Below are 13,262 nucleotides of genomic sequence, written 5' to 3' on the forward strand. Positions count from 1 at the left end.
GGAAAAAAGGAATACAAAAGACACTGTGATTTACAGCTGAAACGTTTGCCTGAAATTTCTGTATTCCAGAGTACTGTCACTGTTAGGACTGAAGGCTTATGACTCTGGTTATAGTGATATTTAACAGAAGTTTTATATTCTTTGCTATATTAGACACACTATTTATTATTATTATACTTACAAGAGTGTGCCTTTGGCCTAGAAACCATTTGCTCTTTTGTTCCAAGGCTGTCTTTTAAATGCATATGTAACGCATCTCCGGTTTTGTAAAATCAGTACTTTGGAATGTGTGTGGGAAGTGGATCATTTCTGAGAGCCCGGACGGGTGGTACTCATCTTGTTCATCCTGCAGCCTCCAAAAATAGACTCGCTTGCTTGTGTCTCCTGTCTTAGGAGGAGGGCTGCTCATCATCCCCACTGAAACCAGAAGGGGATTTCCTGACTCTCCCCACTTGAGGGTGTGTTGCAATCAGAGGTGATCCGAAGGGCATTCTAAATCACAGGGCCGGAGTCGATGCCTTACTCACCAGGCTGCCCACTGCTATTTGTGACACGCTGTGCTGCAGTGCTGAACTAAAATTTCCTGGGACAGAGAAAAAAAAGCCATCAACAGAGTCCACCATGTTGGCGTGAAGACGATGCCTGATGTCTGTGTACTGGGTGCCTGGTTCCCGATTCACATAGGACGCAAGGATTGATTAGCATATATGTTGGGTGCATTTCTGTTTTATTCTGGAACTCTTGGTGTGTGTGTGAATGTGTGTGTGATTGTTTCCTGCAGTTTACTAGAGAGTGAGGGTCTCCAGGGCTGACGGGGTAAACTTGAAAACAGCACCCTGTTTGCAGACACAGTTTTGTGTTAAGTCTGTGGCTGGAAACTGGGCACCTCGCCTCTGGGTGTCCCCTGGCTGGTCATGGAAACCTGGGGCTCCCCCAGACAGTGAGCGGAGGGCCTAAAATGTTGCCCCACTTCCTCTGGACAGATGTAACATGGGTTCCCAGGCTCTGATCCCTGGCCACTCTCGAGGTGAAGGCTGCTCGTTGAGCTCCGCTGATCCTCCTGTGAATTTGCAGAGCCCATTGGGCTGCCCAGGATCTGGACAAACTCAGCCGTGTTGGGAGAAAGCCTCAACCTACAGATGAGAGATTTCGAAATGTACACAGTCATGTTGTCCAGGGTGGGTTGGGTGGCACGGGAGCTCGTACATGTGCACGGGAGCCCACTCTGGGGAGGGCGGGGACGCAGCCTGCTTCCAGGAGCATGAGGCCAGTCTCTGCCTCCAAGCCTTCCTCTCTGCTTCTCCTTCTCATGTCCCCCACTCACTCTCCCAGGGTAGCTGCTGGAGACCTGCACTTCAGCTGGGATGTAGTCACGGCAGCTGGTGGCCATTGTCTGGCTGGACCATCCATTGTTGTCCCTATTGAAGGTGACAGAGAGGCAGTCATTCTTCTTCAGCCCACTGAGTTTGAGCACCAAACTGCAGGGGGCTTGTTCATGTGTGCTTGTCTAACGTCTGTCCCAGGTGTGTGCGTCTGTGTGTGTGTGTGTGTGTTTTTCTCTCCCTATGACCCACCCGTGAAATGCACCAACTCCTATGTACTCCCAGCCACCTGGTTTTTGTGTGTGCTTCTCTCTCTCTGAGCCTGCCCGTGCCTGCATCTGGTTTGCTGGGTCTGGGTCTGTCTTCCTATGCCTGAACCCTCCAAGTGTGTGTGTGTGCGTGTGTGTGTGAATGTATCCGTGTCCCTGTCCCTTTGAAAGGATGTGGGTGTCACCCTGTTTGTCAAATGATCCCCTTCCTTCTCCCTCTCTTCTGCTTTTCTTCCTCAATCCCTCGAGCCCCCTGCAGTATTTTCCAAGGGCTGTCATAACAAAGTACCACAAACTAGGTTCCTTAAACAACAGAAATTTATTCTCACAGTTGTGAAGGCCAGAAGTCCAAAATGAAGGTGTTGGCAGGGTTAGTGCTTTCTGGAGGCTCTGAGGGAGAAACCGTCCATGCCTCTGAGCTTCTGGCATTGCCGGCAGTCCGTGCAGTTCCTGGGTTTGGGGCCGCATTACTCCAATCTCTGCCTCTGTTTTCACGTGATCTTCTCTGTGTCTGTATCCAAATGTCCCTCTTTAAAGGACACCAGCCTTTGGATTAGGGCCCACCCATATGTCCTCATCTCAATTTGGTTACATCTGCAATGACTCAATTGCCAGGTAAGGTCACATTCACAGGTTCTAGCACCTCTGTCTCACTGGGGGACACAGTTCAACCCCCAGCACCCTGTTCTCCGCCAAACACTGTTACTTAACTTTTCTCCATCTCTCAGGTCCTTTAATTTCATTTCCCCCGTTTTTCTCTGATTTCCATCCTTTCTAGTCTCACACCCTCCTCTGACCCTGTTGCTCCCCATGGTAAGCTCCCCTCCTCCAACCCTTTCTGCTGCTGGTTCTGTGCAGAGTGCTAGACAGCTCAGCGGGAAGGTCTGAGCCCCTGCCAGTGCCCCCGCCACTGCCCCCGACGGATTTATTGGCCTGTAAATACTTCCTTCTGGGAAGAGCAGCTTTTTCCTCTGTGCCGGCTCTCAGGGTCCCCTCCTCACCTGCCCTTCTAGGCAGGTTGTTTTATTTCCCACCAATCAAAGCCCTGTGACCTCATGACCCTAGTACACATGGCTTTCCTTATCTCCTCCCAGGCTAGTCGGTGTGATCTGGTAAACAAGCAGATCCTCAAACACCTTAGTCATCTGACCAAGTTGGTGAATATGTGGATGGTCAGTTGGGGTAAAAAAAAAAAAATCGTTAATCATTGACCTGACTGTGAGGTCAGGAGTGGTGTCCACTGGAAACAGGTTCTCTGTTACCTCTGCCTTTAGTATGTTTTCATGCTTGGACTAAGCTCCACTGTGTAGAGTTTAGGGGCAAGCAGAGAGCTGGCCTGGGCATCAGGGAGATGGAATGCATTAGCATCAGTTGTTAAAGTGATCCTGCTGTGAGGAAGGGGAAACCCTCCTGGATAATCAAAAGGGAAAACTTCTGTTCTCCTGTCTTAACGCTGTGGCGGGCTGACCGGATCCAAGGTAGTAGAATTTGCGGTCGCCCATGCCTAGCTCCTCCTGGCCTGTTCAGTTGAGTCTGGAGAGGTTTGGGGCAACTCTTAAGGAAGGCTTTGTGAGCTAGAGGAGAACTTAGCAATGGCCAGTACAAATGCCATATTTCACACGGAAAGGAAATGGAGCTGAGAGGTGAAAAACTGGCTGGTAATTAAACGCCAAGGGAAAAAGCTATACTGTGCTTAGTCTTCAGAGAATTTTCTTTCTGCTTTCATTTCGGCCTCCAGCGAATGAATGATGGTTGTAATGGTGGACCAAACTCACTTGGCCTCCCTCGGATTTAAATTACATACAAGCGCCCAATAAAATATTCGTAAAAGATGTAAATGCTTAGATGAACTTGCAAGAGAGATGGAGAAATGCCCAGGAGCCAGGAATAGGAAGGAAACAGAATTGTGATAGCCCTGGACTGCTAAGGCAGGAACCACCCAGGTGGTTCCACCATGTTTACAGCCATGGAGAACGGCCCAGTTTTCCTGGGAAAAAGTTTAACTGAGACAAAGAGTTGTATTCTGCAGGTGTTGTGCAGTTATGACATGAGCTTTCCAATGGTGAGCTCTTCAGCGGTGTCACCTTGTGGCCATCGGGCAGATGTGGATGCATCCATGGGCTCCAGAGTAGAACGAGCACCAATAAGACGAGGATACTTTTGGCAAAAGATGGTGCAGGCAAAGGGTAGCTACAGACACATCAACCTTCAGTGTTTTGACGCTGGAATAGCTTACACTAGAGAGGATACCCAGAAGTAGAAAATCCTGATTTGGGATTACATGAAATAACTAAACATGCTAAAGTTACTGATTTCACTGGAATTGGATGTATTACATTTCCTTCAATCAGGAGAAATAAGGGGTTGAGAAAAAAATCAAGTTTGGCTTTAGAAAAATGAAGGGATTTACATTTTTTATGCCTTAACATAAGGCCTATGAAATATCACCCCTGCTATAGAAACTATTCTGCTTGGCTTAGTTACATCAGAAGACTTGGGTTTCAATATCATGCCAGAAGGCAACCCATGAGGCAGAGATCAGAGATGTTGTAGATAAGGCCCCGTGGCTAAGTCCTAGGAGACCTAAGGAAACAGGGGGCAATTTTCATTCATTAGCTAATGAAAAGAGGGCTTGCCTGAAGCCTGGTTCGAGGTGGGAAACACAGAAGGCTTTCCCATGAGAAATCAGACTTGGACCCACACCTCAGGAAACCAAATTTACATTACCAGAATGTTGTGGGGGAATCCTGAGCCCAAGAATCAACATGAACATTTGACACTGCCTGTTGCAGGAACCCAGTCCTAAAGGGATTCCCACAGAAGAACCAGCCCTGCAGTGAAAAATTACAAAGTACACTCAGAGAGGCCCAGGATGAGTGATGAGCTATAAACAATGAAGCCAGAAGTATTAAAGATAAAGGAAGAAAAAGCAGTGGTGGGTTTGAAAAGGAACCAAAGAGACCTTCTAGAAATGAAAAATGTAGTAGACGAAATGAGAAAACTTGATGGACAGTAGATTGTGCTTAGCTAAAGATTATAAAAGGACAGGAAATGTAAAAGTAGGTGAATAGTTTGGAGGAATCACATAAAGAAATTCAGCATATATCAAGAAGGAGATTTCAAAGGAGTCATAAAGGGGAAGGGAGAAACAATATTTCGTGAGATACTGGTAGAGAATTTTACAGAATTGATGGAAGGCATGATGTTGGAAATGAGGCGGAGGCCCTCTGAGGCTAAAATAAAACTAAATTCACAGCTCGTGATACTTCGGAATGACAAAGACAAGGGGAAATATGAAAAGTAGCCGAAGAGGGGAAAGGTCAGATTACCCACAAAGGACCAGCAGAACTTGTAACAAAACCACAAAAGACAGAGGACAGTACTGTAATTGTCAGTCTAGAATTCTGTACCCAGCTAAGCTATTATTCAAGTGTGAAAGTAAGAGGTATTTTCGACCAAGAGTAGGAGTGTTTACAACCTCAGTCCTTTACCCAAAGAGCGGATGAGAATCAGGAAGAGCTCAGTTGAACCAGGAGGAAGGAGTGAGATGCAGGCAGACTTGGCAAGGAAAGAACTTGGTAACCAGGTTGGCAACTCTAAAGAAATTCTGTTAGTAAAAATCATCAGTAATAATGACCCCTGGGGATGTACAAATGGAGTATAACTAAACCCTGGGAAGCCATGACTCAAAGCTCTGGTGGCTGGGGCGTGATTGCAGCTCACAGCATTTCAAGGCGCTTGTATTTGGTTGTATTTGGGAGACTTTGTCAAATTAGGTATGCCTATAAAAAGTAGTAAAGCTAGCCACTTGAGCCCAACTTTCAAACAAGTAATGGGAGAATAAAGAAAAAAAAAAGAGTAGAAAATAGGAAGAGAGAATTAAGAAGCAAAATTAACACTTTAAAAATAAACCCATCAGGGCTTCCCTGGTGGCGCAGTGGTTGAGAGTCCACCTGCCGATGCAGGGGACACGGGTTCGTGCCCCGGTCTGGGAAGATCCCACATGCCGTGGAGCGGCTGGGCCCATGAGCCATGGCCGCTGAGCCTGCGCGTCCGGAGCCTGTGCTCCACAACGGGAGAGGCCACAACAGTGAGAGGCTCGCGTACCACACACAAAAATAATAATAATAAAATAAATAAATAAATGAACCCATCAGTTAAGAAACTCATAGGTTAACACATACAGACTTATAAATTAACATGTTAAATTATACATTGTTTACAAGATTCATGTCTAGTATATAAACATAAAAATCATTAAAAAAATAAAAATATAGAGTAGGACTACATTAACCAAAAGTACTCTGAACTAGGTACATTACTATCAAACTAAATGGTGTTTTAGACACAGAAGCCTTACACAGTGATGTAAAGACTAGACGATATAATAAACTGGGAGTTTATTGCACCCAGCAACATAGTTTCCAATATATAAGCACAACCTCACAGAATTATTAACGGCTATTTGCCATATACAGTATCAAATTAACACATATCTCATTGAAACTAATAGATAAGTATATTAAAAATTTGAGCAACAAATTGACAAGCTTAATCTATTGGGCATATATAAACACCTGCATTGAGCAATTAGAGAAAACACATTCTTACCAATCAAATGTGGGACATTTTAGGAATTGACTGTGCACTAGGCTGTAAAGCAAATCTCTCTCTCTTTTTTTTTTTTCATGTTTCATTTTCTGTTTATTCCTTGAAATCATGGTGTTTGTGCAAGCAAATCTCAGTGGTATCAAAGAATTATCATCACACAGACTATGTTTTGTGACAATAGTGCAATTAAAGCACACCTTTAATAGCTCAACCAAAAAATTATAAATTACAAGATAACTGGGGTCTGACCAACCACATGGAGATTAAATACAATAATTTATTTATGGCTAAATAAGAACTTGAAAAATTCATATTTGATGTATACATTAGAAAAGGAAAAAGACAGAAAATTTATTAGGAGAAGTTAGGAGTATAAAGATTTGAATAGACAGTTACAGAAGGAGAGCCTCAAGGACTGGTAAACCTTCCTAAAGACTCTTGAGCTCATGAGGAATCCTTAAGATAGAACCTAAAACAACAGCACTATTCCATGTCCAAAATATTGGCAAACATTTTAAATCCCCCAAACACCAAATGCTGGCAAAATTGTAGGAGAAATAATTTAACTCAGGCACTTTTGAGACCTAGATCGATGAAAGATTTCAAGGCCTTATGACTTATCACTAATGCATCCAGGTGGATGCTTTCGAGGTTATTCCCGTACATGTACAAGTTGAGGTGTATAAAGATGGTCATTAAACACTGTTTGTATTAGCAAAAATGTGGAAACGATTTACTGCTCCAGAATTGGGAAATGGATAAAGAAATTGTGGTTTGTTTGTACAGTAGAATATTATACAGTAATTAAAATAAATGAACTACATCAACATAGGTAAATCCCAAGCTGACTTTGAGTGAAAAAAAGCAACTAGGAAAGATGATCTTTCAGAGAAAATTCTAAAAATATAAAATAATACAAATATGAATTGGAATAGTGTAGTTCTCTGGAGAGGAAAGGACAATTAGGGAAGGGTGTGCTTTAGTTACATTCCAGAATGTCTTATTTTTTAAGTGTTGTAAGTCAAATATGGTAAAATATTTGCATAAACTCTTGATGTTGTGTTCATGGGTACTACTATGTTAATATCTGTATTTTTCTCTGCAGCATTTCAGTATTAAAAATTGTTAGCTCAGGGCTTCCCTGGTGGCGCAGTGGTTGAGAGTCCGCTTGCCGATGCAGGGGACATGGGTTTGTGCCCCGGTCTGGGAAGATCCCACATGCCACGGAGTGGCTGGGCCCGTGAGCCATGGCCTCTGAGCCTGTGCGTCCGGAGCCTGTGATCCGCAACGGGAGAGGCCACAACAGTGAGAGGCCCGCATACCGCAAAAAAAAAAGAAAAAAAGAAAGAAAGAAAAAAAATTGTTAGCTCAAAAATAATTAATATTGAAGAGGAGGCAAGAGGAGATAGGAGCAGTATGAACTTTGGAAACAAAAAGGCTATATTATTGTTATTTGAAGAAAATCTACGTAGAAAATCTAAGACAATCAACTCAGAAACTCTTATAACTAAGGTAGTTCAGTGAAGTGGCAAGATAAAAGAAAAACATACGTAAGGGACAGAAAAACGGCCTCCCAAAGGTGTCCATGTCCTAAGTCCTAGAACTCAGAACATGTCACCTTTCACAGAACAGGGACTTGGCAGATGGGACTAAGTTCAGGATTTTGAGATGGGAAATGATCCTGGATGATCCAGGTGGGCCAGTGTAATTACAGAGGTCCTTATAAGAGAGAGACAGGAGGGTCAGAGTCACTCAACAGAGATGTGATGATGGAAACAGAAGTTGGAGTGATACAAGGAAGGCACCATGAGCCAGGGCATGCAGGTGGCCTACAGAAGCCAGGAAAGACTCCCCCAGAGCCTCCAGAAGGAATACAGTCCTGCTGACACATTGATTTTCGGACCTCCGACCTGCAGAGCTGTATGATAGTAAATTTGTGTTGACTCACGCTGTTTTGCTAACATGTTACAGCAACAACAGGAAATTAGTACAATACGTAGAAATATAATAGTTTTCCTGTAATAAATGCAGTTCTCTTTCCATCATCCTATCCCAGTTTTTAAATGGAACTTATCAGGATGGAAGAGAAATAGCCATGAAATTGAGAAACTTGCCCCCCCCCCCCGTCAAAGTAACATTTGTTATTCTTGATGTCGAAATGTATTTCAGTCATCATAATTGAACGCATGTGACTTTGACATAGCAACAGGCCAAGATCAGTGGGGTGGGGGGCAAGGTTAGAAATGCATAGAGCCAGCTGGAACACCCTCTGTGGAGGTGACTTTCTGGCAGAGAATTGACTTATGAGAAATAGAAAAGATCAGAGGACTAGGGGTTCTTGGCTGACTGCACAATGAGGGATCAGTTGGGTGTGTTTTAGGAAGAACAAGGGACCCCCTTCCCTTCCAGTGGGGGAGAATGTGGGAAGGGAAAGAACATTCCAGAAGCCTTAATACCATGGGTATAAATTCGCTTTTCTTCATTATCTGTCTTTCTGATTTCTTCCTGAAGGCTCACTTTTACTCACCTGTCTAGGGAGGGAGTTATGAATGTATGAAGTTACCATGTTATCAACCCATAGTTTTGGTCTCTCTGAGCTTCCTGCAGAGCATGAAGGAGGCTGATTCAAGGCCTGAGTCAGGACACGGGTGCCGTCTGCGGACATCCTGCCCTTTTGTCCACTCCCAGCTGGACAGGCCTCTTATATGCCAGTGCACTCAGAACCTCCCCAGGTATTCTTTCCGGTCCTCCCGTGCCCTCCAGCGATGCTTCTCAGTGTTGTTTCGGGTCTGCTCTAAGTTCATTCTTGGATGGGTTTCGTTCACTGGAGTTGTTGCTTTTCTTTCTCCTCTGCGCTTCAGAGCAGGGACTCTTAGCTCGGGCTGCACACTTAAGAGTTTTGACAAATGGCGCAGCTGGATGTATATGATAAGCTTCCAGGTGACCCCAATGTGAAGACACTGTTGAACCCCACTGGTTTAGACGGTGTAGGATCGAGAAGAGTTGTCAAGAACTCCCCACGTGGACTAGATCACTTCACTAGATTCTCCTTCATTTTTTGTAGATTGAGGAAGGTGTGGCTTCAGGAGTGAGCGTTCATCTGGTTGAGAGTGAAGGGAATCGGGATAAATGGGGGAGGAAATCAGTGGAAGGCTTACCCCGGGGTCTGAGCAAAACTGAGGGTGGTTGCCAGCACTCTGGGAAGGATGCTTTCAAGAGAGTGGCCCCCTTCCCCTTTGCCTGACACCTCCACCTCCCCTCTACCTGCTTGTCCGTGATTTGTTCACCTGGTCTCACCTTGCCCATGCCTCCTCAGCAGGCATTTCCTGACCCCAGGACTACACTTGTAATGCTGTGCAACCATCACTGCTCTCTAGTTCCAGACATTTTCATCACCCCAAAGTGAGACCCCATACCCATTAAGAGTCACTCCCTACTTTCCCTTCCCCCAGCCTCTGGCAACCACTAATCTATTTTCTGTCTCTGGATTTACCTATTCTGTACATTTCACATAAACAGAGCCAAGAGTGCTTTAAAGATTAAGTCAGCTGTGTAAGGTGCTTGATTCCAGCATCTGTGGCTTTCTTTAGTCCTTGTTAGCTAGTGTTGATAATGCATCGGAAAGGGAAATACCAGCACCATCTCTGGATTAAGCCTAATAGATGGTTTCACAGCGCCCTACCCGGTGGGACAAGGTTAACATCAGGGCCCTCTGTGCCCACATGGCGTGCAGACCAGGCACGAGCCCACCTGCCCTATTGTGCATTTCTCAAAAAGGAGCCTTCCTGAGGGACACGGAAAGACTAAGTCTAAACCGCTGTCAATTTGTCAGTCAGGGGTGTAGGAGAAGCTGTTGGTGGGAACAGTGAAGAAGAACTCCACGTTTCCATACCCATTCGATGTAAAGAAGATATTCTTGAAAAGAAGTAGACACTAAGGGTCTATATTTAGAGTAACTGGACAGTCCTGGACTCTCCCCAGGTTTCCTTCTAAGTTGTACAAAAGGAGCTGTCTCCTTAACTTTCTTCTGTGAATGCTTCCCTCCCTTTCTTCCCTTTCTAGACAAATGTTTTTTCCATGTTGAAGAAGATCCTTCTATATCTTTCAAGACTTTTAGCCGATCGATGGAGACGTCCCAAGTTGATATATGCAAATGGAGGAAGGCGGTAGCAGAACTACTCTCAAGCCAGTCCCCCAAATGGATGAGATAAGAGCCAGCAGCGACCACCCTGTATTGGCCCTCAGAACCCCTGGGCCTGCTCCTTTTAGGTTTTTGCTAGTCAGCTTGGAGACACAGATCCTTACACTCTGCCTTTACACAAAGCCATTGCCTATGTCTCCCAGGAAGCCATGGTTTGTCAAAGGCCTTTGGAAAAACTGTCATCAGGGTAGAGATGAGAATTATAATTAAACTTATGCCATGAAGAAGAGATCATGGTGATTTAATCTGTCATTTGCTATTTTAAATTATGATTTGATGACTATTTTATAGGCCCTACTGTGCATTTTAGTGTTATGAGACCTTAATGAAGCGCTTGAATCTTAAGCAACTTGTAAGTGCTTGGACTCTGGCCAAAACATAGTGAAACAATGTGTTCGCTGTAATCTGGGCAGCCCGGATTATTCCAAAGTAACCACTTCAGAATGTCAAATCAGATCTCATTTTGTTTTCAAAGATGCCGGGTCTAGTGCAGGAGCGTCAGGAATGCAGGTCTCTCCAAGTTGAGCTTGTGCTGTTAATGAACAGCCCTGACATCCAAGATGTCACCCTGCTTGATTCAGCGTCTTTTCAGGGGTTTGTCATCGACATTTTAGTTACCTCCCAGCTTTGTGTCATCAGTAAGAATTCTCTTCCTCAACTTGAGTGCACTGAGAAAGGGGTTGGCTAGCAGAGAATCAAGGTAGAACCTACTGATGTTGTTAAAAATATTCATAAATAGTAATCGGTACTAGTTAGTGACACCTCTCTAGACGGATATCTATCCACTCTCCCCTGTGAAGGAAAACTGTCCCTTCATCTTGAAATTCACAACCTCCCACCTCCTCAGCTATCTCCTGTCACCCAACATCTGAGCCATCAACTCATCCTGTGAAACTCATCCCCAGCGTCCGCTAGAAATCCTATAATTTTTCATCCAATTAAATCAGTAATACAGATAGGTGCCATCTTTCAATGTTTCACTTCATTAAAAAAGAAAAAAGGAATAGGGACCAACCAACAATCAAGCCAAAAGATTGAGAACTTGAATATGCTCTACAGGCTTTTTCGATTGCTCTATTATCTTGGTTTGGTCTGCAGTAAGTTCATCTCCTGAGGATTGATTGTCTTGTCTGTCTAGCCTTAGTGGGTTTTTTTGGTGTTGGAATTTTAGTGTGCATGTTTATCTTGACAGAGAGTATCCCCCAGCCCCTGACCTACACCACACACACACACACACACACACACACACACACACACACACACACACACACACACACACACACACACACACACACACACACACACACACACACACACACACACACACACACACACACACACACACACACACACACACACACACACACACACACACACACCTCCCCCTCCCCACCGCTGTCTGCCTTACTTCCTCTTGTTCCCAGTGGCCTTTGTCACCAGCTGAGAAGCTCTTGCCTGTGGTTGAACTGGAACCCCACGTTCCTGGGCAGTGTATTTCCAGCCCCACTAGCTCTGTATTTCAGGTACTTTTAGACTCTGTTTTCCTCCCTGTGTGCGAGCCCTGGACGGCTTCTTCCTCCTCCTGCCCTGGGTGCAGTGGGCAGCAACACTCAAACTTGTTATTTTTGTTCTGTTCAGACCAATGATTAGCTTGTTTCTGAGGATATCTCTGTGTTGTCCCATGCTTTCTTTTTCTACTTCCCTTATTGCGGCTTGTGCTTGATGGTGTGGTGGAGGGAGGGTGGACTTTCTGAATATGAATTTGCATCATAAATTTAGGGAGATTAGATTTAGTGCTTTCAAAAAGAAGTAAAGCTGATTCTCATTATTTGCAGATTCCATATTTGCAAGTTTGCTTATTTCCTAAAATGTATTTTTAATCCCAAAATCAGTTCTCACAGCACTTTCATGGTCATTCATAGACATGCCCAGAGCAGTCTATTGCCCAATGCACACATGCACACATTCCCAGCTGAGCCTGAACAAAATGACACTCTGCCTAATGTCCCAACTCATACTGTAAACAAATTGTCCTTTTCGTGGTCTATTTAGTCCCATGTTTTTTGCATTTTTGTACTTTTTGTTGGTAATTTGCCATTTAAAATGTCCCCAGTAATGGTGCTGAAGTGCTGTCTGGTGTCCTAAGCACAAGATGTGCCTTATGGAGAAAGCATGTGTGTTAGATAAGCTTCCTTCAGACACAAGTTATTGGTCTGTTGGTCGTGAGATCAATGTTAATGAATCAACAATACTTATTAAATAAGGTGTCTTTAAACAGAGCACAATAAAACAAGGTTCTTTATTGATCAGTTGATTAGAATGCTGTGACCAGAGGTTCACAGGAACCTAACCCTGTGTTTCCCCAGGAGCAGTGAGTCCGTATTCTCTCATTCAGTGTTTGAGACAACATTCTAGAACAGAATTACCCCAAATAACGAGAATGGGCTATACCTATGTGAGAGAAAAATCAAAACCTTCCCCAAGCAGTTCCAAGAAGGAGCCCCAGGCAGTCCTCTCTCCCAGCCCTCACGGACGTTTGCTCCTCTCTGACTGTTCTCCTTTGCAGGGTACTTTCTGAATTTTCTGGAGCCGGTTAACAATATCACCATAGTCCAAGGCCAGACAGCAATTCTGCACTGCAAGGTGGCCGGAAACCCGCCGCCCAGCGTGCGGTGGCTGAAGAACGACGCCCCGGTCGTGCAGGAGCCCCGGCGCATCATCATCCGCAAGACGGAATACGGTTCTCGGCTGCGGATCCAGGACCTGGACACGACGGACACCGGCTACTACCAGTGCGTGGCCACCAATGGGGTGAAGACCATCACCGCCACTGGCGTCCTGTTCGTGCGGCTCGGTGAG

The 13,262-nt window shown here is 44.7% G+C and overlaps 1 protein-coding gene across 3 annotated transcripts in view; it reads left to right on the top strand.

The window, feature by feature from the left end:
• The window catches only part of ROR2 (receptor tyrosine kinase like orphan receptor 2), a 221,208-nt gene that overhangs the window by 177,534 nt on the left and 30,412 nt on the right, over positions 1 to 13,262 (top strand). For all 3 annotated transcript variants that reach the window (XR_014016096.1, XM_081237196.1, XM_081237195.1), the window contains exon 3: positions 12,970 to 13,257. Coding sequence is in view for 2 of the 3 variants with exons in the window: in XM_081237196.1 (XP_081093322.1) it covers positions 12,970 to 13,257 (288 nt within the window). In the remaining variant the exon portion in view is untranslated. The remainder of the gene's footprint in view (positions 1 to 12,969; positions 13,258 to 13,262) is intronic.

This window comes from Mesoplodon bidens (genome assembly GCF_964165515.1).
Source record: "Mesoplodon bidens genome assembly, chromosome: 6".
In the NCBI taxonomy this organism is placed as follows: Eukaryota; Metazoa; Chordata; class Mammalia; order Artiodactyla; family Ziphiidae; genus Mesoplodon; species Mesoplodon bidens.